The sequence below is a fragment of the Arvicanthis niloticus genome, chromosome 17 (genome assembly GCF_011762505.2).
Source record: "Arvicanthis niloticus isolate mArvNil1 chromosome 17, mArvNil1.pat.X, whole genome shotgun sequence".
Taxonomy (NCBI): domain Eukaryota; kingdom Metazoa; phylum Chordata; class Mammalia; order Rodentia; family Muridae; genus Arvicanthis; species Arvicanthis niloticus.
In genome coordinates this window covers 23769840-23795247 of record NC_047674.1, presented here as the reverse complement: position 1 = coordinate 23795247, position 25408 = coordinate 23769840, and the positions used below count along the sequence as shown (strand labels likewise).

The 25408-nt window shown below is 43.4% G+C and overlaps 1 protein-coding gene across 1 annotated transcript; it reads right to left on the bottom strand.

Annotated features, from left to right (window-relative positions):
- Positions 1-290: 290 nt before the first annotated feature.
- Fam124b (family with sequence similarity 124 member B) lies at positions 291-21072 on the bottom strand. Its single transcript, XM_034521103.2, has 2 exons — positions 20033-21072; positions 291-3571 (listed from the first exon to the last, which is right to left on the bottom strand). Exons 1-2 carry the CDS (start codon positions 20762-20764, stop codon positions 2933-2935), a joined length of 1371 nt encoding a protein of 456 aa, XP_034376994.1. The 5' UTR covers positions 20765-21072; the 3' UTR covers positions 291-2932.
- Between the last annotated feature and the right edge of the window lie 4336 nt (positions 21073-25408).

Genomic DNA, 25408 nt, shown 5'->3' with positions numbered 1-25408 from the left:
CTCAGCTAGGCTTTGTCTCCAGTTGTGTGTAAGTGTTCAAGTTTTTTTTCCAGACCTAGCTGAGGGCTGGGAGTGGAGCACCTGGAAAATTACTAGCCTCATAAACATCCTGGAGGCCCTTGGTTCTGTCCCTAACAGGAAGGAAGAAAGGGAAAAGGAGAGACGAAAGGGAGGGGAGGGAAGACAGGAAAAGCCTGCAGCTAAACAAGCACGCATATTCTTATACAAATTCATGGGAGAGAATGATCACCCAGTCAAATATTTTTAAAATATTTTATTTTACGTGTATGCACACCATGTGCATGCGTGTGTCTGTGGAAACAAGAAGAGTGAATCACATCCCACGGAGACAGAGTTACAGGCAGTTGTAAGCTGCCCGATGTGGGTGTTGGGAACGCTGGGAGAGCAGCAAACTCTGCTAACCACTGGGCCATCTCTCTAGCCTCTGTTTATTTTTAATCGTTTAAATCCCCAAACTCTAGCATTTGGGCAACGGACAATTTGTCCCTTGTCGTTATGATTTCAAGACCGAAATTTTCAGTTCATAATATCCACAGTCGTCGTCCCCCCCCCCCCCTACAGATTATGAATGCTTACTCCGCAGTTGGTGTTGTCAGCTTGATAAGGTTAGAATACCTTGGAAACAAGCCTGGGGCTTGCCTGTGAGCGATTCTCTTGTAGGTTAGTTGAGATGGGTGGGTGGGTATAAAAGTGAGCAGGTACTTCTCCCTGGCTGGCAAAGAGAAAGCCAGTTGAGCAGCCCCGCCTGCATTCTCTGCTTCCTGACCTCAGATGCAAAGTGCCCAGAGACCTCAAGACCCTGCAGTCAGGAGCTTCCCATCATGATAGATTCTAACCTGCAACTGCTAGACAAAATAATCCCTCCTTAACTCCTTACCTTCACTTACTTTTGCTGGGGCATTTCATCAAAACAATGAGAAAAGTAACTAAGTTTGGTGCATCTTTACATGGCCGGTGTAGGCCTGGATTGTGGAATCAGTGTGAACTTCAACATCTTTCAAGAGTTGGTTCAGTGAAGCATTGCAGTTGCAAACCATGAATACTTTTTGAATTTGATGGCCAAATGTTTAAGATTCATATCCATGAATATTTACTGCATGCAAAAAAAAAATATTTATTAGGTGACCATATAAGCCTCGGAGCCCCCCAGATACAGCTAGAACACAAGTCCTGTTCTAGTGTAGAGTGAAAAATTATAAAGGCCATTTTATGAAATATGTGTAGATTTTTCCGCTTTACAGAACTCGGAACTGAAAATAAGATTTCAGGCCTTCACATTCCAGGTGAAGGACACTTGCTGGATTACATTCCCCAAGCCTCGCCCAAGGCAGGAAGGCATTCCTGACTACAGATAAAGATGTTATCACCTAGGTGGGGCCATAGCCCTATAGCCGGAAAAAGTGACTCTAGATCGTTTGGGCTAGATTCTCTGAAATGTTCCACTGTTCTTGGTTACCCCTCCCTTGGTCTTCCCAGTGCTATGTTCAAAATTTGTAAAACAACCAATCATGTGTAAGCTCGCGAAAATGCCTTCCTGCCCCCATCCCATGCTATAAAAGACCCTTTATCCCACCACACGGGGCCAAAAACCCTGCTCTTGGAGCTAAAGAGCTTGTCCTTTTTGACCGCCGGCTCCTCCCCTAATAAACCTCTACTGATTGCATCCAGGTATGGTTTCTTGTGATTTTTGGGTGGTCGCGATTCCGGAGGCTTGAGGAAGGGTCTCCCGAGTATGGGGGTCTTCACTAGCTTCTCTGTGAACACTACCTGTCAGCATGCTCAGTGGAGATAAGGAATCTTCTAATCATCCATGTCTTCCTTGGTTTTTGTCTGTCTGTTTATTTGTTTGTTTTAACAAGAACTGCTAAGGTCTTCCAAGTAGGATATGAACAAATGAGAGACAGAAGAGTGGGAACATCTCTGAGTCTACCACTCATTTTGAACCTAGCTTTCTGGCTTTGGGTATTGTTACTAATTAAACAGGGAGGGGGATGGTATTTATAGTTTTAAAACACTTTGCATTCTTCATTGTTTCAGATGCAAAGAACTTTAAAGGCAAACAAACCCACAAGAGGGTATAAAGTAAACAGGGCCTACTTACCAAAGGAGGTCACATAAAAATTAAACAACACTAAAGAATAAATAGTTCATACTGTCCAGGGGGATAAGCTATGCAACCTCAAGTAAAAATTAAAACCATATTACACACACTAATCTGACTTGCATAGCACATCTGATTCATGTCCACACAGTGCCAGTTCCCTGCTAGGTGCTGAGCCAACACATGTAGCTGGGCTGTGCCAATGGGAAGTTCAGACCCAGGGCTTTCCTCCTCTCCCTTCCAGCTGGCCAGGACACTGTCAGCTCCCCATGGCCTTCTAATACTGGAAGTAAAAGCAATATAAGCCTGTGCATTGAGAGCTTAGATCTCCCTCAAATGAACAAGAAACTAAAAGTTTGTAGATACGATTTTCACTATCAACTGGATTCAGATGCACCATTGAAACCTACCTCTGGGTGTATCTAGAAGGGTGTTTCCAGAAAGACCTAGCTGAGGAAGGAAGACCCACCCTAAAAATGGGTAACACCTTCCCATGAGCTGGAGTCCCAGACTGAGTTTTTTAAAAGGCACACAGATTGCAGGCACCCATCCCCCTCTGCTACCTGACTATAACGATAATATAATCAGATGCTTCACACTCTTGCTTCCGTGACGTCCCAGCGATGAATAGACCTGACTCTCAAACCTTCATTTACTTCTAGGATATTTCTCATTTCAATGAAAAAAGTAACTAATACATGGTTTCTATAATAATAATAATAATAATAATAATAATAATAATAATAATAATTGTTTCTATAACATTCTCCTATCTTGTGTCCTAGGGGGAAAAAACATATTTGTTTTATGTTATATAAAGAATTCTTCTTTCTCTTCACCCTGGACTGGCAGATGATGGGCACATTTTGAGATGACCTTCTTGGCACCAAAGTCCCTTTGACCAGGAAGTGACAAAGGGCGGAGTCTATCCTTAAAGACTCCTTGGTTTGGGGAAGCAGTTACCTCTAAGGAAGAGCCTGGCAAGCAGCCTGCTGGTTGGCTGCTCTGAAAATCCCTGGGAAATCTGCTCAGAAAAGACTGCCTGGGCTCGGAATTAAGGATGGTGAAGCCCGTGTCGACATTCGTCTCTGCCTCGAGTTTCTCAAAGTCATTTTCTCTAAAAGCATCCATTCCTGTCTTGGGTTCAATGGGGTTAGACATTCGGCGCTGCTGCATGCCTGAGGCAGAGCTATCTGCCAGGGTGGACCAGCCAGGTCTTCTCCACAAAGGCTCACTAGAGTTTTCCCATGACCCACTGGGTTGTGGAAACTCCAGTGAATGTACTTTGAACCTCCAGCTCCTGCTCCTCCTCCGGTTCCTTGTCTCCAAGGTTCTCTGTGTAGAGATGGAGTTCATCCCGGAGTCCCGTGGATGCGTGCCACCTCTCAAGCAGCCGTTCAGGAAGGGATGTTCACCATTTTTGATGCCAAGTCCTGGCTTCGGCTGGACCTATGAGACAGGAAAGGAAGAACCAATGAAAGACGATTTTTCACTGACTCGCCTCCAGACGCACCATGTGTCTTGTCTACCCTCTGCTGTGCCACAGCAGACTTTCTGTCGAGCCGTTTGTCCTGAGGTAAGACATCAGTCTGATTATAATCATCAGTGCTGGCTCCAAACAGCTCACTCTCATTCTTGGACTTTGTCTTTGACAATGACAAGACTTCAGGAACGAAATGACCACTAGGCACCACCACACTTCTGGTAGATCTGGCTGTTTAAACACTCACAGATGGTGTTCAGTGACATCACCAGATAAGTTAAGTGATGTTTTACAACAGACAACAATCAAAGCCTGTGGTCACAGTCAAGATAAGGATAAGAATGGTAACTCAGTCTCTCAGCAATGGTGATACCTCTACTAGATCACGCTAATAAAAGTATCCCTCTTAGATGTGCCTAAGACACTCGGGCTAGTGTTAATAGGCTAGTACTTTTTAAAGCAAATATTTCTTATTTTCTTGAGGTGCCATTTACACATGGCAGAGCTTAGCATTGTCTGGGAAAACAGAAAAAAGCAAGGGCTACTTACATGTATGCCCTAGCATTTTAAATCACACAAATTGCACTCTAGTTCCAGTCATACAATACCCGTCAGCAAAATCCCCACTCTACAGGTAGCTGCCCTCACTTTCCACAGGGTGGAGTTCACTAAAACACCTTCTGTCCTTGTATTCCTGGGAAGTTGGTATCCCACCTCTATCTCAGTACTCTCCCAAGACAATTTCTAGAAGTGACAATTTTCACCATAGAATTTGGTATCCAGTACCTCTCTATAAGGAGTCCTCACAGGCACCTACAATAATACAGGCTATGGCCATTGCTCTTGCTTGCCCATCAGAACTAGATAGTAAGACCCTATTGCTGATAGCGATACACTTGGTGCTGCTGCAGGACATAGAGAAACCAACTGACTAGGAAACTTGCTGCCCGCTGGCTAGTGCTGAGAAGTGCTACACAGGCCAGTTAATACACTTTGACTCAAAGATAGTCAAAATGTGAAGAATGCGTTCAACTCTAAATGGGATATCCATACCAAGCCCCTCCTTCTACACAAGCTTAGGTAACATCATGGAAGAGGGAGGTGGGGAAATGTAAAAGCAGAAGGAGGTGTGTTGACAAATGCTGTTCTAAGAACATGACATGAGTGTGGCACTCAAGAACTCACACCAACTATGGTTACCTGCACAAACCAGTCAAACTTCCAGCATAGGTGGGGGCATGGCCCAAGAGGCCCCACCCCTAGCTAAAGAGCTTTCAAAAAGGTCTGTGAGGTCAGGGAGAAGTCTCTATGCTTTATGTGCTGACTTTGATGTGAACTACCATCACCCTAGAAACAGTCTTTGAACAGGGAAAAGAGAGAACTGGGCATTTGTCTCCCAACTTGGGGCAGAAGGGGGGGACAAAAAAAGCAGGTCTACACTGATTCTCTCTCTCTCTCTCAGTCTCTCTCTCTCTCTCTCTCTCTCTCTCTCTCTTGCAAACGACAAGCATACATGCTCTCTTCTAAATTTTCTCTGTAATAGAAATAAAGAAACTACAAAAATCAATCTCCTAAAATAACAGGGACATCTATTTCCTCTTTTAGAAGTTTCAAATATGTCCCGTAAAAGGGTCACATAGTGACTGTCTCGACGTGTAGATAGCAGCCCAGATACTTGGCTCAGCAGAGCTGCCAGAGACGAGCCACAAATAAACGGTGTGGCTGTGTTTCAATACGTTTCTATTTGTGGGATGTGAATTTTGTGTCATTTTCATGTTTCATATTTCTTTTCCGATCGTTTAAAAATGGAAATCTATTCTTAGTTTCTGGCTCATAATTGTCCAATCTCTCCTGTCTCTAGATCAATGAATCAATGATTTTCATTCATATTCTCTCCTCCTCTCTCTCTCTCTCTCTCTCTCTCTCTCTCTCTCTCTCTCTCTCCCTCTCTCTCTTCCTCCCACCCTGACAAAGTCTTTATTCTAATATTCTTTACCTGGAAGCTCAAATTGGGAAGCATCTTACTGAAGAAGCTTAGAGGCTATAGCCCAGGGCTAACCCCTGACTGCCTGGGTTCCCCACTTCTAACTCCCACTCCAGGTCTGTAGGCTTTTTGAAAATATAGATTAAAAACCACAACTCTGGAATCTCTATATGCCATCCATGGGCCAAGCCAATTCACTAGAGACCTGTACACATCTAGATGCCCAACTCCAATCCACCAATGGGATTCCAAGATGGAGCTCATCTGAGCATGCTGCTCTCCCTGTACCAGTCACTGCCAGAACAGCCGGGCCGTTGTTGGATGGATGTCAGCTGCACCTTAATGTGCACCCTTTGAAAAACCCATGGGAGACCCTTCTGTCCTCAAACATTGCTCCACACTGCCATCACCCGGGGGTCATTTCAACAACTTTAGCACCCCACCTCTGAAATTCAGGAGCATCCAGAGAAGGATGTAGCATGAGTACTTAAAATGTTCACATTTCCCTAGTGTGTCTTCAAACACATAAGCAAATCTGGAAGCCACTTCCACGGACTTAGAAGATTGTGTCTGGGTAGTTGTGTGTGGACAACTGATACCCACTACACCTGCTGGTCACTACATCCCTAAAGCTCTCTCTTCATTGTTTTTCCTCCCTCCTTTCCATTCCTCTCCTCTCCCTTCTCCCGCCCCTCCCTTTCCATCTTTCTCTTTCATCATCTTGTTTTCAATAAAAATGGCTTATTACAGGTTGAATATCTCTTATTCAAAATGCTGGAAGCATGTTTCTATTTTTACTTTTTTTCCATTTTTTTAGACTTTTTTGTATACACAAAATGAATGAGATATCTTGGGCACGGGTCCAAAATCCAGGCAAAACTCATTTGTTTCACAAGTATCCTGTACACACGGCCTTAAAGTAATTTTACACATTGTTGATCTAACTGCTCCGGCACATGACATCACACTGGAGGTCAAACTTTTCAGGCTGGGGAGTATCCCCAGCTTCAGAATTTTATATTAGAAATACTCAACCTGAATAAAAGTAGTAAAATTCATTCTACAAAATATATAAAATATTAAAATGATGTAATTTTAGAAGTATGTAAAATAAAATGTAAGGCCTCCTATCTTACCACAGTCTTAAAACAATCCAAATTACCACTCTTTTTTTTTTTTGGGGGGGGGGGTTCAAGACAGGGTTTCTCTGTGTAGTTCTGGCTGTCCTGGAACTCACTTTGTAGACCAGGCTGGCCTCGAACTCAGAAATCCACCTGTCTTTGCCTCCCAAGTGCTGGGATTAAAGGCATGCGCCACCACTGCCCGGCGAATTACCACTCTTTAAAAGAAAACAATTCTGTGTATCCTTTCAGAAATTTAAGGCAAAACCTACTACATGTATCTACCATTCCACTGGAGAATTCCCCCGAGTCTGCAAAAAAGCCCAGCTACCATCTCTACCTCTTGTAGGATCTTTGAACATTATATTATATCTGCATATTTGACCTAAAAGACATCCTTTTTCTTTTAAGAATAGAAACAGGCATGGTTTTATTCATGCCAGAATTTACTCGGGGATAACGTGAGAATACCCAGTCTGGAGAAACAAATCCTTACGTTGACTCTGCAACCCCATTTCATTTTCTAGCAACTGCTGTCAGAAAGAGAAGTCTCTGGTGTGTTACCTTAAGAATCTTCAGATACACAGCCTAGAAAGGTATCACAGAAATATACATGAAACACCGTGTCTGTCACAGCACTTTCCACAAGAGCCATTTTGTTGTTGTTGTTTGTGTTTGTTTGTTGTCTTTTGGGTTTTGTTCTGAAACAAGGTTTCTCTGTGTAGGCCTGGCTGTCCTGGGACTCACTCTGTAGACCAGGTTGACTCTGAACTCAGAAATCCGCCTGCCTCTGCCTCCCAAGTGCTGGGATTAAAGATGTAGGCTACCACTCACTGCTCGGCTCACAACAGCCAATTTACAAGATCAGCCTGTTCCTATTAGATGAATGGATACAGAAAATGTGACACACATGCTCGCAATGGAGCTCTCATCAGCCGTTTGCAGAAAATGAACACAGTTGGAAACTATCATACCAAACAAAGTAAATCAGACTCAAAGAGACATATACCATGCATTCTTTCATTTGTGAATCCTACATATATATACATATATATGTATATATATAATACATGTATACATATATATAATTTTTATTGTGTTATATATTTACTTTAGACAGTAGGTATCTATTAGATATGTATTAGATAATATATTATATATTAGAATGTCATATATTATAATATACATATAATATCATATGTTATAGCATCATTTCGGTTGCTATGATCAAACATCTTGACAGAAAGCAGCTTATAGAAGAAAGAATTTATCTAACTTAAAATTCCAGGTTACAACTCATCATTGAGAAAAGTAAAGTCAGGAATTTGAGTAGTTTTAGCCATCCATAGTCATGAGCGTAATGAAATAAATGCACCCAACCCTATTTTCTTAACTGTTTGCTAAGTTCTCAGCTAGCTTTCTTCTCTTATATTGTTCAGACCCCATGCCTAGGGAATGGTGCCACCCACAATAGGCTAGATCTTCCTATATCAATTAACAATCAAGACAACTTCACAGACACGTCCACGGGTTATTGTGATGTAGATAATGCCTCATTAAGACTCTTATCCTAGATAATTGTAGGTTATGTCAAGTTGACAGCCAAAACTAACCAGCACATTGATTGTATAAGTAAATATGACATGAAAATACAAATGAGATTGTATGGAGGAATTAATGCAAATTAATGGGAATGGCAAGCATATGGAGAAAGAAGACGATGGAAATGATCAAAGTACATAATAAACTTGTATGAACATGTCTTTATGAAACTCATCACTATGTGTAATGAATATGCACTTAGAAAATGTATATGAAATAAAGAGACAAACAAAGAACAAAAGCCAGTGAAGTGACTCAGTAGATAAAGGCAGATCCTGAATTTGATACCCAGAACCCAGGAAAGAAAGAATGACTCCCTAAAATTATTCCCTGATCTCCATATACCCATCATAATGGCATGTGTGCATGTGTGCATATGTGTGAGCACTACCACCTTCCCTCCATCCCTTCCTCCCCCTCTATCTATCTATGTATCTATTATGATAAATGAATATTAAATAAATAAAGCTTTAAAATTAAAAAAAGAGAGAATTTTACTTCCCCTTGCCATATGGACTAATTTCAAATTCGAATGAAATTCGTCTTGAAGCCACAGCTAAGTCTACAGCAGCAATCTCCTGGGCCTTCAGATTCATTGGGTCCTTTTTTTTTTTTTTTTTTTTTTATTTTAAAACATTTTTTTTTTTTTACTTTTTTGAGTTTAATTTTATTGGATATTTTATTTACTTACAATACAGATGTCATTTCCTTTCCCCATTTCCCCTCCCTAGAACCCCCTATCCTCTACCCCCTCTTCCTTTATGCTTTTATACCATTTTGATTTCATTATATATTAAGGTCAGTTCTAGGTTGAGGGTCTAGCAATACAACAGATGCAAATAGTCAAGGAACGAGCAGTACAGTAACCACAAATAGTCAAAGAAAAAGCAAGGAATTAAACCCAGCTACATGAAAACTCTCACTGGGTCCTTCTTAACCAGCCCAATATACTCCCCACTCGGTTCTGGTTCCCTAGCTCTTTGGCCCCTGCAGTGGATTTCCTCTCCTATAAAATGCCCTGGTCTTGAAACACCAAATTTAAGCTGTCTCTAGATTTTTGCCAACACTGTTTCCAGACTTCTGCCTCTTACTGTCTGTCTTCCTACAGCCAATTTAAGGACAAAGACCTATTGCTTTAACCATTTCCCTGCCAACCTCTTCACAGTACTTTCTTTCTGCCATTCTTCCACCAAACATTCCCATCCTTGGATTGGAGTCACACATCCACGTTTCTTAACTTGGGCCCAAGGTGTAGAAAAGCACATGGCTATGAACACTGGTGCCAAGATGGGGCTGTGGCTTCCAGCTACAGCCAGCCTGCACTCTATCCTCCTGTTTCCTCAGTCATCCTCTCTGGTTTGTACCCATTAAACTGCCCTGAAAGCTTTAGGGGCACAACCTCCCTTTACTATCCACTGCTGTCTCATGAAAAGGTCTCACTGTCTTGGTGACACTATCCTTAATTACAGCTTGCAACCTTCCTACATCAAACTTACTATGACTTCATACATGCTGCCCACAGGGAACCCTTTCCTTTGCATTTCTCCCTTTCCCTCTGCCTCCCTCAGCTCTCACAAAGATGCCTTTGTCTGAGATGATTCATGTAATGCCACAGTGGTCCAGGGATGACCTGAGCCCTCTTTTTAAAAGTATCTGTGTTTCATGTATATGTGTGATTCGTGTACATGTATGTCTGTGAGCTACATGTATGCCTCTTGCCTGTGGAGACCAGAAGAGGGTGACAGACACCCTGGAACTGGAGTTACAGATGGTTGTGAGCTGCCATGTGGGTGCTAGGAATTGAACCTGTGACCTCTGAAAGAACAACCACTGCTCTTAACAACTGTGCCACCTCTCCAGCCCCTCTGAGCCTTCTTATTCTAGAGCAGTGGTTCTCAACCTTCCCAATGCTGCCACCCTTTAATACAGTTCCTTATGATGTAGTGACCCCAACATTCCCACTGCTACTTTATACCTATAATTTTCCTACGGTTACAAATCACATGATGTAAATATTTTTGGAAATAGAGGTTTGCTAAAGGGGTTGCGACCCACAGGTTGAGAACTACTCGTCTACACACCTATATACCTTGGCCTAGCTCAAGCTGAGATATCTATGCCTTAAGTCACCAAACTAATGATGAGGCTCACAGAAGCATAGCTACCACCCTAATCTGCTCTTAACCTATCCAACTCCCTCCCTGGTACCAACTTCTCAAATACAGACTCTCAAAATCATCTGTGTAATGGGTTTGGCCTAATGCTGCTTTTATTCTAATGTTAATTTGGGTCCCCCAAATTGCTTACATGAGTATCTGCACCCAGCCTCAGGGACCTTGCCCCCTGTTGGTTCTGACTGGTAAATAAAAATGCCAACAACCAATAGCTGGGAAGGACAGACATTTTTTGAATTTCCTGAGCTTGGGACTGGGAGAGAGGAGGAAGGAGGAGATCCACCATGCAAGGAGAGTGTGAAGAAGAGGAGAGACACCATGCCCGAGAAAAGTGGAGGACAGAGAGGCATGGCAGCCATGTAGGAACAGGAGAACTCAGCCTAGAGGGCTGCCCACTGGGTTCAGAGCAGCCAAGGTAGAATATAGAATTCAGTAAGTAAGTCATAACTCAGGATTATCAGAGGGAGGTGGATTAACTACATGGAGGTTAGGAAGTGGCCCAGCTATTGTGCTGTTTAAGGCATATCAAAATATAAAGGCTGTGTGTGTGTGTGTGTGTGTGTGTGTGTGTGTGTGTGTGTCTTTCATTCGGGAACATAAACCACGAGTACGGGTAGCAGTAACCTGACCCCAGGATTTATTAATTAAATATTTAATTCAATACATCTATACCACTGAATCCATCTCACCCTTCACAGCAACTCTGTTCCACTGCCTTGTTTCCCTGATGACCACATGCTACCCAAGTGAGAGCTTCCCCTGCCCCTTTTACACGCTGTGGGTATCGTACTCATTATCTGCCTTGTAACAGTCACAGGGCTTTCCCTCTCTCCATTCACTGCCATTAGCCTTAAAGCTTAGTGCATCTCATGTGACATGACATCTAAGCAACCATCTAACTCCTCCTCTCTCCTCTCTCCTCCCACCAGTCCACTCTCAGCTCTGCTCCTTGGGGAACTTTCATCATCCTATGTCATCCTGCTCATCTCAAGACAAAGCGGGATCCCTCTGATTAGCCTGTCTTGCCCTTCACCATCTGCAGTAAGAAGTCACTACGACTGAGACTTCACTTTCTCCCTTTGGACACTTTCGATCCCTTAAGCATAACTTGCTCTTTCCCATTGCTTGTGTTCATCTATCATCCTATGCTAGGAGAGCTTCCTTAGAGCCTTTTTCCTGGAAATGCTAATCTGTCACCTCCAAGTAGAGACCTCGTCTCTTCATGAAGGTCTTCTCAATGTCATTGTAATTGCATCAGGCAGCAGCCCTACACACCGACTTTGCCACTGATCAGCTGAGGGACTTTAGACAAATCACTTAATGTTTCTAGGCCTCGGATTGTTCACCTGTAAGAGAAGATAATAAGTGCTAACATCCCGGGATTATCATGAGGCTGAAAGCATAGCAGCACCTGGCATATGGGAATGTCACATACGTCATGGCTATGTCCCCATCACTAATACAACGATTTGCTTTTGCAGACCTTGGTACTTGCCATTCTGTTGTATGCTGGGTTTTATGTCTGTCTTCTCTGAATCTGTCCCCGGACTCTGCCAAAGTACCATAAACATCTTCACCATAGTGTCTCCAGAATCTATCACTTTGCTTCCAGCCTGTTAAGTTCTTGTGTAACCAGAACTCAGTACTTGTTAAACAGGAAAAATTTAGCACTTAATGAAATACAATGTTTTGTTGTTGTTGTTGTTGTTTTGTTTTTGCACAGAAAGCGGAATAGAAATTAACTTCTATAGATCAAGCTCCTGGCTACCATTTAATTACCCCATGAAGCTGTATTAAGAAAATTCAAGCCTGGGGCATGTAATTTAGAGGTTGCATAGGCTGAGCATGTTCAAACCCCTAAATACCAAAAAAGGAAAGGGAATTTGAAGTGAATATCTTTTTCTTTTTTTCCATACAGATGAATGTTTCTGCAATCTTCCTAAGCTAGAGAGGGAAACAGGGGGGGTCGGAGGGGAAGCCTGTGATATTTAGGCCATATGAAAGAAAACCCTTGTCAATCTAGAAATGTAATGTGGTTGGTTTAAACCAGAAATTTCCAAAAGAAACATAACTCTGAGTAATTGGGACAAATCCCTGGAGGGGGAATAAATCTTCCCTTGCTAAAAAAAAAAAAGAAATGCATTTATTGGAAATATGATCACTGGGAGCTCATCTTTCTAAGAAATTGAGCACAAATTGAGAACAAGGTTTTCCCAAGTTCAGAAAACATAAGCAGCTATGATGAACAGGGAAAATGTCCATCACGAATTTGCAAGTTTCAGCTTGAAAAACATGAGAAAATGCATCAGAGAAGATTCAACTATCGAGGAGCAGGCTTGTACCTGTGAAGGTGAACAACACCGTGTCTCACTGACGGGTGGTTTTTCACAAAGGAGAGAATGGTAGAGTAGAATCAAACTAGATAGATATAAAGAGACTCTCAAGTAGCACCAGACTTACTGTGAAGTGTAGGACTGTGAAAGGACAGCATGGTTTCTGGTCAAGCACTGGCTAGAGATGGCCAGAGACCTAGCAGGTTGGAGACATCACAGGTTTCCCTGCAAGGGATGGCATGCATTTTGCCACGCTCCCAGACTCCAGGCTCCTGACATGAGGCCAAAGACCTCTATCAATCTGTGCCTTTCAGGCACGTAGGGCAACGCCCCTACAGCCCCTCCACAAGTAGAGGGCGTGACTACAGGCTGCAGAGCCTCAAGACATCTCCATATTCATGAAATACCTAAAGTCTAGAGGGAGTAGCCAATTAAGCATTCCTTTCCAGACCCTCTTCCTAGCAAAAGGTATTTAACCTCAGGCCCACCCTGAGAATACCAGGGGTATAGGTTCATCAATTTTCTGCCATGACAATAAAGATCTTAAAACCATATTTTAAGACCTGGACTACCTCTCTTCTTTGGGGCCTGCTGTGGGGAACCATGGAGAAGGTCTTCAACTACAGAGTCACCTTCTAATCTCCCACTGACAACCTCTCTATGTTCCAGCTATGGAGACCCAGCCAAGACCCAGCCAAGCAAGTCGCCCTGACCAAGAGCCCCCTTCCCGCAGGGCACTGCTGGAGCACATCTCCTCCCCCTTGCCCCTTTCGGCTGCAGGTCGATCCAGCCTGTAGGCCCCATCTTGGTCCCTTCATAGCTTCTCAGCAGCACCTGAGAGCCCAAAAGCCTGAGACCAGTCGGTCCCCAGCCACCCTCTTGGCCAGGGATCTCCAACCCAAGAGGTCCAGACCTTATGGGGTCTCAGACTGTGTTCTCCCCATGCCTGGAGTAGAGCCCTGCAGTTTCTCACAGCCCTACATCCACCCAGTGTGCATCATGGCCCCAGCTCCTTGGGGTAGCAGACATCAGGACCCACAACTCAACCCACCGGACACATGCCCACATGCAAGATACAACCCAACACTGAAGAGTGAAAAATCTTTTCCAATTAACTGTGTTTTAAAAACCTCCTTAATCCATTGACAAACCACCAATGCTAAACTACTCTTCTATAGCAGCCTGAGCCACAGTTGTTAAGCACAGAATAACCCAGGTACCTAGTGAGTGCAGATAAGAGAGAAAGGGTATCACTGAAGTGGGTCAGGTGTAGGGATGGAGAATGGAAATGCAAGAAGTAATAAAGTCTGTGTTAGTATGAGTTAGAGACGCAGATATGAAGAAAGGAAGTCTGCAAATGAATTTCTTATTTCTGGAGAAATAATATTGCATAATTCCACTTATATGAAATGCCTTACAGGGGTGAATTCATGCAGACAGAACAGAGTCCAGTTTTCCCAGCACTGGTAGAGAAAAGGAATAATGGATTCAGTTTAGTGAGGATAGAGTCTTGGGTTGGGGTGATGACAAGAAGTTTTATGGATGGTATCACTTAGCAAGAGACCTAAGGGCCTCCTGACACACACAGGCAGTGATTGCTCCACTTTCTCGTGGCTTCCAGAAGTTTCTACATCACAAAGCACTTGCATGTATGGTCTTACATTTGATTCTCATAGTACAACTCATACATGCCGGTGCTGTTCACAGGCTCCATCAGCCTGTGAACTAAAGTTAGAATAGAAACTGTTTCTCAAGTATTCACTCATAAAAGAAGGCACGTGCCTCCCACCTACTAAGCAGTGGTTTGGATTCTACCCTCATAGAAGTGAACTGGAAAAGATGACTTCCTTCTTGATGCTCAAATCCCATCATGGATTGTATTTCTGATGACCTGGCCTCTGGCCATCTATCCGTCCACATGCAATGAGATCTTTCCCTTTACTGCAGCTACATGCAGCCTCAGGCAATGTGCTATGTGTGCCCTGCTAAGCAAGTACTATACTGTACACTCACTGCCTCTACCATTGAAACCACATTTCCTCCCTTCAGTATCTGGCTCCCTTCTGGGTCATCTAACTCACGCTTGACTCCTCAGCACTTCTTAAGAAAGTTTCCCCATGGCCCCCTGGATTTAGCACTGGAGACACTCAGGCCCCTTTGTCCTATGGTGGGTTTATCTGTGGGGTGGTTAATTTGTAATTATGATTCTCGCAGTGATACACATTGTTTTCTTATCTTAAGCATCCAGCACTTGCCTTCTTCACATGGATGTTCATTAAGGACCTTAACCCTTTTGTGACAGTTTTATACCTCAACATGACCCCACACAGCATCTAAGGCAAAGGTCAGATCTTTGCTTAGGACTGACTCCATTCATACAACTCCACTCTTTGAGTACAACCATTAATTCAGAAGAGAGAATCTAGTCTACATTGGTCCAATTGGAGTCTAGTCAAGAAACTTTATTGGGACATTATGAACTGATTATAGAGCCAAGAACAATGTAGAAAAGCAAAGAACTTTGTATGCTATTTAAGGCCCAGACCACTTAGTTACAAAAGCCAGCGAATTCATTCATCATCCATCCCTATTGTCCTAACATTGATCCCAAGGAAGTTTACACTGGGCTTTGCATCTTAAACGCCTTACTTCATTCCAAGAGAAACAATGGCTACACTGTAGCTATAACATGCCAACTTCTAAAGCAGAGCATAGGCTAGCCTTTTGTACTCTTTATTCAAACATTTTTAGGACAAAAAAAAATGATGGTAACGTTTTCTAGAAAACAATTCCTCATTTTATTTGAAAAAAAGTATGGAGCCATAGATACAAAACAATCAAGAAGTAGCCAAAACCCAAGATTTTGGAGTAGTGATGATGTGTACAAGCCAGAGACCAAGGGAGGCCACAAAAATGAAGGACACTCTCTGGAACCCTACTTCATAGCTGTTGAGAGTCCTGAATCATCAAGACAACAGAGTTATTTTCATATTCTTGACTGGATTTCCTTTCACCAAAAAACTTCACCAGACTCCCCAAATTTGATTCAACTTCCCAAAATAACTAATTATACAGTGGAGTTTCCCGGTTAGACATCACTTAGCCCTCAGAATAGGAACAAATGAGGACATGTTCCCTACTGTATGCCAGGGATGCTTATTTTAAGTTCTGGAGATTAAACAGAACTAAATGTGAAAGTTCAGATGTCCTGGAAATTGGGGAGTTATGCGTGAAGCATCTGAAAGAAAGGACATCTCTCCATCTTTTCTAAGCATGAAGTAATAAACTAGGCAGTTGCTTGGTGACCAAAGTATGTGTAGAGGTCAGAGAGCAACTCTGTGGACGATGCTTCTCACCTTCCAGCATGAGTCCTAGAGTTTGAACTCAGGTCCTTGGGCTTGGCACAGCCACCTCTACCAGCAGAGACATCTCTCACACTGGGTCATTTTAAAATTCTTTTCTCTGTAAGACAAAGAACCCACGAAAGGAACCCAGGTTTCCCAGTAATATATCTGAGCACAGGTTTTGAGGGTCCCTTCCCAGCTTTCTGGGGCTTTCATTTTAGTTCAATGAATATGTCCTGCATTTTACTCAAAGGAAAAGAAATTTAGGAATTATTTATGATAGAATACATATATTTCATGTTTTTTTAACTAAAGCAACAATGTCTTCCTAGTGTTATTGCATACATTAGGCCTTAAGGGGGCGGGTTCTGATCATTTCCCAAGTGCAGACACCATGAGATATTTGCTTTGATGGTCTTTTACCTCCTTCGAATTTATGAGACCACGAACTGCCACCACCCTGACTATCCCCTATGCCCCACTTTTGTGGTGCTAACATTAGTCAAACAGACTTTAAGAGCTCAGAGACAAATGTTAGCTGTATCTTGGACAAACAACTGTGCTTTGCTCTTCTCCAGGAATGATAGTGACTCCAGAGGTTGTTATAAAGATTAAATAAACTTAGTGATTCAAAAATCACTACTACAGTGCATAACATGTGCAACGGTAGCTAAAATATAATGATGTGAAATTGTAAGTGTCACGTCATTTCATGCCAACCAACAACCATACCACAGGAAGACGCCAGTACCACTTCATTGAGCTAAGGTCACCACAGCTACTAAGTGTCGAAGCTGCCACATCATATGTCATAATGGACAGTACGTGGCAGCCATCATGATTAGGTAAACACTTGGCGTGTTCAGCATTAGTAGGATAGCTGAAAAAAGTAGTTTTCAGATTTTCTAAAGAAGCCATTCTGGCCGCTGAACTTGATTTCTGTTTAAATTGGTCAGTAATAGAAAATGCTGCAAACCTAACATTCCCAAGCACCATTACACTTTGCCTTCCTTAGGTCTGTGAAAATTGCTCCTGACATTGTTGCCAGAGCCTGGATCAGCACCCTTTGAGGATCTATGGTACCTCAAGCCCATTCTTTTTGTTTGTTTGTTTGTTTGTTTGCTTGTTTGTTTGTTTGTTTGTTTTGGTTTGTTTTTGGTTTTTCAAGACAGAGTTCCTCTGTGTAGCTGTGTAGCTCTGGCTGTCCTGGAACTCACTCTGTAGACCAGGCTGGCCTTGAACTCAGAAATCTGCCTGCCTGAGGATGTGGAGACAGAGGAACACTCCTCCATTGTTGGTGGGATTGCAAGCTTGTACAACCACTCTGGAAATCAGTCTGGCGGTTCCTCAGAAAATTGGACATAGCATTACCTGAGGATCCATCTATACCATTCCTGGGCATATACTCAGAAGATGCTCCAACATATAACAAGGACATATGCTCCACTATGTTCATAGCATCCTTATTTATAATAGCCAGAAGCTGGAAAGAACCCGGATGTCCTTCAACAGAGGAATGGATACAAAAAATGTGGTACATTCACACAATGGAATATTACTCAGCTATTAAAAATAATGAATTCGAGAAATTCTTAGGTAAATGAATGGAACTAGAAAATATCATCCTGAGTGAGATAACCCAATCACAAAAGAACACTCATGGTATCTACTCACTGCAGATATTAGCCCAAAAGCTTGAAATAGCCAAGATTCAACTCACAGACCACATGAAGCTCATGAAGAAGGAAGACCAAGTGTGGATGCCTCGGTCCTACTTAGAAGGAGTAACAAAATACTCAAGGGAACAAATATGGAAACAAAGTGTGGGACAGAAACTGAAGGAGGGGCTGTCTGGAGACCATTCCACCTAGGTATCCATTCCATGTGCAATCACCAAAGGTAGACACTGATGTGGATGTCAGGAAGTACATGCTGACAAGAACCTGATATAGCTGTGTCTCCTTAGAGATCTGCCAGAGTCTGACATATTCAGAGGCAGATGCTCACAGCTAACCATTGAACTGATCATGAGGTTCCCAATGGAGGAGTTAGAGAGAAGACTGAAGGAGCTGAAAGTGTTGGTGGCCCCATGAGGAGAGCAATAATACCAACCAAGCAGAGCTCCCCGGGGTCTAAACCACCAGCCTAGGAGGACAAAAGGGAGGACCCATGACTCCATCTGTACATATAGGGGAGGATGGTCTTGTTGGGCATAGGTGGGAGAGAAGATCCTTGGTCCCATGAAGGCTGAACACCAAGTGGGAGGGAATTCAAGGGTGGGGAGGTGTGAGTGGGGGGTAGGTAGGGGCACATCCTCATAGAAGCATGAGGAGGGGGGATGGGATAGGAAGTTCCTGGGTGGTGGGGGGAATGGGGTAAGGGGATAAAATCTGAAATGTAAATATAATATCCAATAAAAAAGAAAGAAAGAAAGAAAGAAAGAAAGAAAGAAAGAAAGAAAGAAAGAAAGAAAGAAAGAAATCCACTTGCCTCTGCCTCCCAAGCGCTGGGATTAAAGGTGTGCACCACCACTGCCCGGCAAGCCAGCCCATTCTTAAGTGGAACATTTCTTATGTTTTCTATCCCTTTTCTCAGTGTGCTTTCTACAACACTCTGGGCTTTACTCCTTTTCTAAGGCTCTCTCCCTGTCACATGACTGTTCTCCATGCATACTTAAGGCAAACAGCATGGTTTTTGTTTTTCTCTTCTCTATCTCCTTCCTCTGGGCAGTTGCTGAGATTTATAGCTTGCCTGCTCTAAGCTGTTGCTGCTTCTTCTACTGCCTCCTCCTCCTCTTCCTCTTCCTCCTCCTCTTCTTCCTCCTCCCCTCCTCCTCTTCCTCCCCTTCCTCTCCAAGAAACTTGTCTTTGAGTCTCCATTTGAGTCTATTCTTAAATTCTTTTACTAACAAGACTAAAAACCACAACAGGAGACCTCCCTTACCCCAGTGACATGTTATGACTCTAACAAAATATTCCAAAATTTCCACTAACAATATTACTGAATCTGAGTGGGCCGTGTATACGGACGGGTGACAGGCATGGTGAAGGGCATTTGGGGAAAGGAGCAACATCAGAGTCTCAGGTTTTTCAGCTATAAGATCACACAGATCAGATATTTCTTATCTGTCACATACAGTGCTTGTATAATTTGAAATCTGTGACTGTCAACTGCAATATTTGATTAGCTTCTCCCAACGTGTTTGGGTTTTCTTTTTGTCTTCGTTTTTGTTTTTTGGAAAGGCTTTGGGTCTCCCCAGACTTGCTGGTCTAATGACCCTGAGGTGCTACTTGGCAGGGACAAATTAAAAAATCTCCCTAGTTTCTTAGTATGAGATCAAGTTGAAAATCCTCTGACTAAATCAGCTCTATGGTCCCTCTACACCACACTTTTCCATGTGCTTGAGGGATTGTCCTGACAGGAATGAGGCCATTTTAAAGAAATACTTGTGCCCCTCCCATTGGCTCTCAGACTAATGATAGCACAGTGGATTCCAAGAAACTTGAATTTCCTCAGGAATCTCATGCTGCAGAGATGGTAAAGCTGGGGCCTTGAGGGCAGCGGGGCTTGGGAGGTTTGACTCTCAGAAAGAGATTTTATACAGTCATGATAACTTGCCTGGCTGTCCTGCAGTAGAGGCTGGAGCTGAGGCAATGGATGGATGATGGTTGGAACCACACCCTGACCAGGACTGCTTAGGCCTACTTCTTGCCCTCTACTTAAACCTCTTCCTCAGCTACTCATCGTTTTAATTGACCTACTGAGGATGGATGGTCAAGTCTAGCTTGCTTGAGCCCCCAGGGCCCTGGGTCTGACCCTACCAACTCTGGCAAACCCGGTACCCTCCAGAAATATATGAAATAAAATACCTGCAGCAGAATCTTGTTGCCATCATAGTCCTGAGTCTGCCACCTTGTGCTGCTGATGGGAACACACGGATTGGGTAGAAGAGGCACCAGCTGGCCGATCTCTTGAACCCTGAACTGCAGCACAGAAGACTCTCTGGGGTCTACTGACATTCCCGGGGGCAGCTGCTTCAAAGAGAGCTGCAGGCTGAAGCCCTCGGTGGCATAGAGGACAAAGAAACAGAAGTCGCTCTTTTGCACAGTGGCGTCTCTCTGTAGGAGCATCTCATAGAGTCTGATGGCATCTTCATAGTTATCAAAACTGCAGTACAGAGTCACCCTGAGGATATCAGTGCCACAATGCACCGGCCTCATGCCCCACACTGGCATCTGGTTGTGCAGACTGTAGAATTCCTGATTGGCAGGGAAGTAAGGACAAGGCCTCCCCTGTGCATGCTGGGTACGGAATCCCTGCCAGGGTGAATGCTGTAGGAAGTCCAAGACTCGAAACAACCGTTCCTGTCCCAGGCTTTCCTGAAGAAAGAGCAAAACAGACATCCCTGGGAAGCGGGCCCTCCGTGGGTGGTACTTCTCATGGGAATTCATTGGTCTCGCCCGCTCAGACACCAGGAAGAGACGCACCTCTGGGCAGATACAATCCAGGAGTTGGTCCAAAGCCTGCTGCAGAAGTAAGCCGTTCCCAGTGTCGGCAAGAAGATGCACAGTCAAGGCTAGAGGTTCCTGTGTTTCATCCATGGCAGGCCTACGTGAAGATTATAATGAAGGCCACCCGGTAGTGCCCACAGTTCAGCCTTCTAAGAACCAAGGCCTCACCCGGAGCCTTCAGCCTCTAGAAAAACTTCAGCAACTTCTGAACCAAGTTCTTCACTGGACCATACATGCTCCTGGCTTCCTCCAGTGCTCCAGCAGGGGATATCACTCAAGTGTGGAGTCTGCTACACACAACAGCAGTCGCTCCATGTCATCCGGTCTGGGCAGATGTAACTATTTGCTTGGTTTTCTCAGGCATTCCTCAGGGTTTCTATTTGACCTAAAAACCTAAAACGCTGGAGAGCCACCCCCAGTGGGTGGTTCTTACATTCAACTCAGTAGAGGAAATGACCAGGGCGAGAGGAACAGGAGGCGGCTCTGTTGTGCTGATAGCAATCTGTCTGTAGCTCTGTTACACTAAAGAGACATCCATTTGGTGGACCACAATGGGTTCTGACTTCCTACTTAAATATCCTGATGTTTACAGTGGCCTACCCGGCCACCTGAGTAGAATGGCATCTTTAAAACAACTCCCCGGTCTTATCCGCTTGCCAGAGCCTTGTTTCTGATCATTGTATACTAAGTCACAAAGAAGGGATATTTTGTCTACATAGCGTTGGCCCCACTGAAAATTCTTTCCCTGACTGAATTTAGAGTCTGGATGCGCTTAAAAGAAATTAAGAAACTAAGTCATCTTGGATTCCTGCAAGTGAGCCTTTCTATATCAGTAATAATTGTGTCTTCCTACTGAGGATCTGTTAATAAACTGTCATAAAACTTCATATGAATTGATTTAATCAACCAACAAACCTACAAAGAAGAGAGTAATTATTCCCAAGTTGCTGACAAGAAACTGAGGCATAGGGAAAAAAAAATCAAGTAACTTACCCAAACTCATACAGTAAAGTGGCTGAAGTCTGTGAACCCAAGATAGGAATGGCCCACATCCAATGCTGCCTCTCTTGAGCTGAGAAGGCCAGCCACAATTTCTTTTCTCTTGTGATGGTGAGGAAAAGCTGCTACGTCAACTTCCTGTTGACAGGCTCACCTGTGGATACGGGCTGTCAAATCTTAAATAGAAGAATACCCCACTGTTGACATAATGGCCTAATCTGTTCCTAAATTCTTTAATAATCAGGCATAATAACAAATATCTGTAATCCCAGGATTCAGGAGGCTGAGACAGGGGGATCATTATGAGTTCAGGTATAATTGGACTATATAGAAGGCACTCTAGGCAATATCTAGACAATCAGACCTCTTCTGTAACAAACAACAAAGAAAGAATGCTATTCCGACAGTTGTGCTGTCGAGGGGTCTGGATACTCATCCTTTTCTAGAGAAAGCTATTAATGCTACAGAATATGCTGTGACTTCTAATTAGTTCAAAACCAATTTCTAATGACAGGGATGATTTCCTCTGGCTTTAATATACACGGGTTCCTTCAGTGGTGAGAAACGTATGACCCTGTGCTTTGGTAATGGACTGAGCACTCCAATTCTAAAGAGAGACACCTTTGACCCTCCATAGCTAAGAATGGAGCAGTGGTGGCAACCCCAGGGAAGAACCAGTAAGGACTCTCCCAGCATTCATACTTCTCTATACATTGTGAAACTCCCACAGACACATGGGAGGAGAGATAGATTCTTTCTCTCCCTGACTTGGCCAAACAGTCAAGTAATCCACTTCTCTTCTCTAATTTCTGTTTCCTAATTTTTTGGACTGCCGGGAAGCTGAGGTGGAAGGCTATGGACCTGCTAATTAGTAACAGTAGAATGACCAAGTTTATAGTCAAAACTTCAATCCATGAAAAAGAACCATCTCCATCCAGATCTACCCACAATTTTAATCAATTGAATCCTATAATCCAAAGATTTCTGTATTAGAAAATTATAGAAATACAATTTGTAACAGACAAATTGTTTTTAAATGTCCACATACAACTTAGTAATCAGGTTCATTTTTGCTTTAACTTTCTGGCAATTGTTAGAGGGCTTTGTCTTAAAGTGTAGCTCTCAAACTTTAAGAAAAAAAAAAAAAAAAAAAAAAAAAATAAGCCGCCTCTTAATTCTTGTCACATGCTGACATTTGAAAACAATAACCCTCTTTCTTCTGTATAAGACCCTTTCCTCTCCCACAACCTGTCTCTTACAGCACCATCTCTTCTGAGTCACTTTAGACCAAACCCTGGTTCTTGAAAGAACTTTTGAAATTTTTAAAATAGCATAAAGAACTCTAAACGTTTGAAGAGAAAAAACCCTACCCCTGAGTCAAAAAGATTAACTCATTAACTCACGGCATTTTGTCTAACACAGACGCTGAAGTTCTTAGGTAGGAATCGGTTATTTAGCCTTTCATCCTACATTCCTCTCCTCTCCTCTCTCTCTCTCTCTCTCTCTCTCTCTCTCTCTCTCTCTCTCCATATATATATATAGATAGATAGATATAGATATAGATATAGATATAGATATAGATATAGATATAGATATAGATATAGATATAGATATCAGGGAAGGGTCAGCCAGCATCCTGCCTATCTTTGCAGTTCCTTCTCTTAGAGCAACTGGACATCCTGACCCTACCCCACCTTCCCTGGTTGCTGCCTCCACTTGTGGTCCCCTTCCTCCTATCAGCACAGATGGCAGCTTCTTCTTCGTTAAGCCCCACGGTGAGCTTCAGTTTTGCACGATGCTCCAGTGGAGAGCACAGATGAAAACATTCAGGGACGTCAGCAGCTTTGACTTATTGATACTAAGCTCTCTGCCTCATTCTTCCTAAACTTAGAACCTATGCCCACGCTCTTGTCAGATATCCATGTCTCAATAACAGCTAGTTGGTCCACTCTTTACAGCAAGGTGGAGATGTGGTGGCTGGAAATAAGAAATCAGCTATTGAGGAGAATTTGTTCGGATCCATGAGACCTTCCAAAGTCACCTTCTGTAAGTCACATAAATATAGTGTAATATCTTAAAACCCGAGATTCCCACTCTCATACCCAGGAAACTTTTGAGAACATTTTTTTCCAATTTTAATCTATCAAATATGTTTATATTTCTCATATACTGAAAGACTGGCTCCTTTCCCAGAGTAGAGATACACAGTCACCCAGGTCCCACTTTGGAGAAGTAACTTAAGCCTTTGGTGTTGTGGTCAACAACACAGAAAGTTACATAGGAGATATGTAGGAGGACCAGCTCAGAGGTCTGGGGGAGGAAAGGAGGAAAGATACTACTTAAGTCTTGATAAGTAGTCTTATCAAGTCTTATATGCCGTTCTGATAGCATATAAGGAGCGGGGAGGCAAGTGGGGAGATTAGGTTTGGATTTAGGGCCTGTGGGAATGGACAGTCTCAGAGCTGTGGACAACTAGAAGTGCAGGCAGCTTACTGGAGTGGGAAGGAAGCCAGGGGTCTTGTAAGAAGCAGTTTGTGTTTTATTCTAACATAAACAGAACCATAGAAGTGTTGTCTTAGGCAGGACAGATATGAAGACAGGCTCTCACTAGGTAGCCCAAGGTAGGCTCACACTCACAGTCCTCCTGACTCAGCCTCTCAAGTGCTTGGATTCCAGTGTATGCTACCCCCACCTGCCATCTGGAAACCCAGTTAAGTAGGCCTGTGAGCTGGTGGAGTATCGTGCCCTCAGTCTCCTTACGGGAGTGCCATGGGTGTGTGGGTGAGGCTTTCAACCCCAAATAAGAACTAATGCAGAAAAAGAGCAAGCAGGCCCGAGGACGATGTGCATTGCACGAACATGTTGAGAAGATGGCTAAAAGACTCAGAGTTGAGGTGTCCACTGCTGCCTCAGAGTAGAGCGATAAACCAGACAGTGTACTGAATAAACACTGATCTCTGTGGGATGGGATGTGATCACCTGTAGAGAGACTATTTAATAGAGACAGGACAGGAAGAGGGACAGGAGAGGAAGATGGGCCATGAACATACTCCATTCAAGGAATGACAAGAGACATGCATGTGGCATCTGGGGACAAATACAGAATGGGATGTGCTGTCCTAACTGGGTGGTGCTTGGGTCTTTGGTCACAAGATTCCAGGACATGCCTTGGGATGACTAAAGACTGTCACTTAGACATTGTCACATTTGTGAGCAATTTCTCATTCTCAGGCAAATCAAAAGCAATAGCTGTCTCCCTGCAGACCTCAGAACCATGCGAATCTCTATTTCCTTTGTGCCTAGAAGAACTTCACTCTACCCCTTGGATTCTGCATTGGCACTCCAGGATGGACACACACACACACACACACACACACACACACACACACGATGAATCCGAAGGAAAGGTGCTGCTGGGGAGAGATCACATCCCTCACACCTTTACCTCCTGCTAGTAGCCTCTAATTCTGTGCCTGTGGAATGAGCATGGCAAATATTCTCTCATGGATGCAGAACTCTTGGCATCCCCCCAGGGACCCCCTGGAGGATGAAGGTCGTTCTTGGTACCACAAAGCTGGCTGTAGACAAAAATCTTGATTTCTGGACTTTAGTCCAGAAACATACACGGCAGCTGTGGCTACTCAGGTAAGTCTTGTGACTTCAGAGTCCATTTAAAATGGAAAAGAGGATATAGGAATAGGGAATAATTTTAGATTTGATCATGCCCAGTGCTCC

Excerpts from the sequence above, each read along its gene's own strand:
- Fam124b (XM_034521103.2), bottom strand. The coding sequence starts at position 20,764 with ATGGATGAAACACAGGAACCTCTAGCCTTGACTGTGCATCTTCTTGCC. Across the intron at positions 3,572-20,032 it reads GCAACAAGATTCTGCTGCAG|GTCCAGCCGAAGCCAGGACT; the intron begins GTATTTTATTTC and ends CCTGTCTCATAG.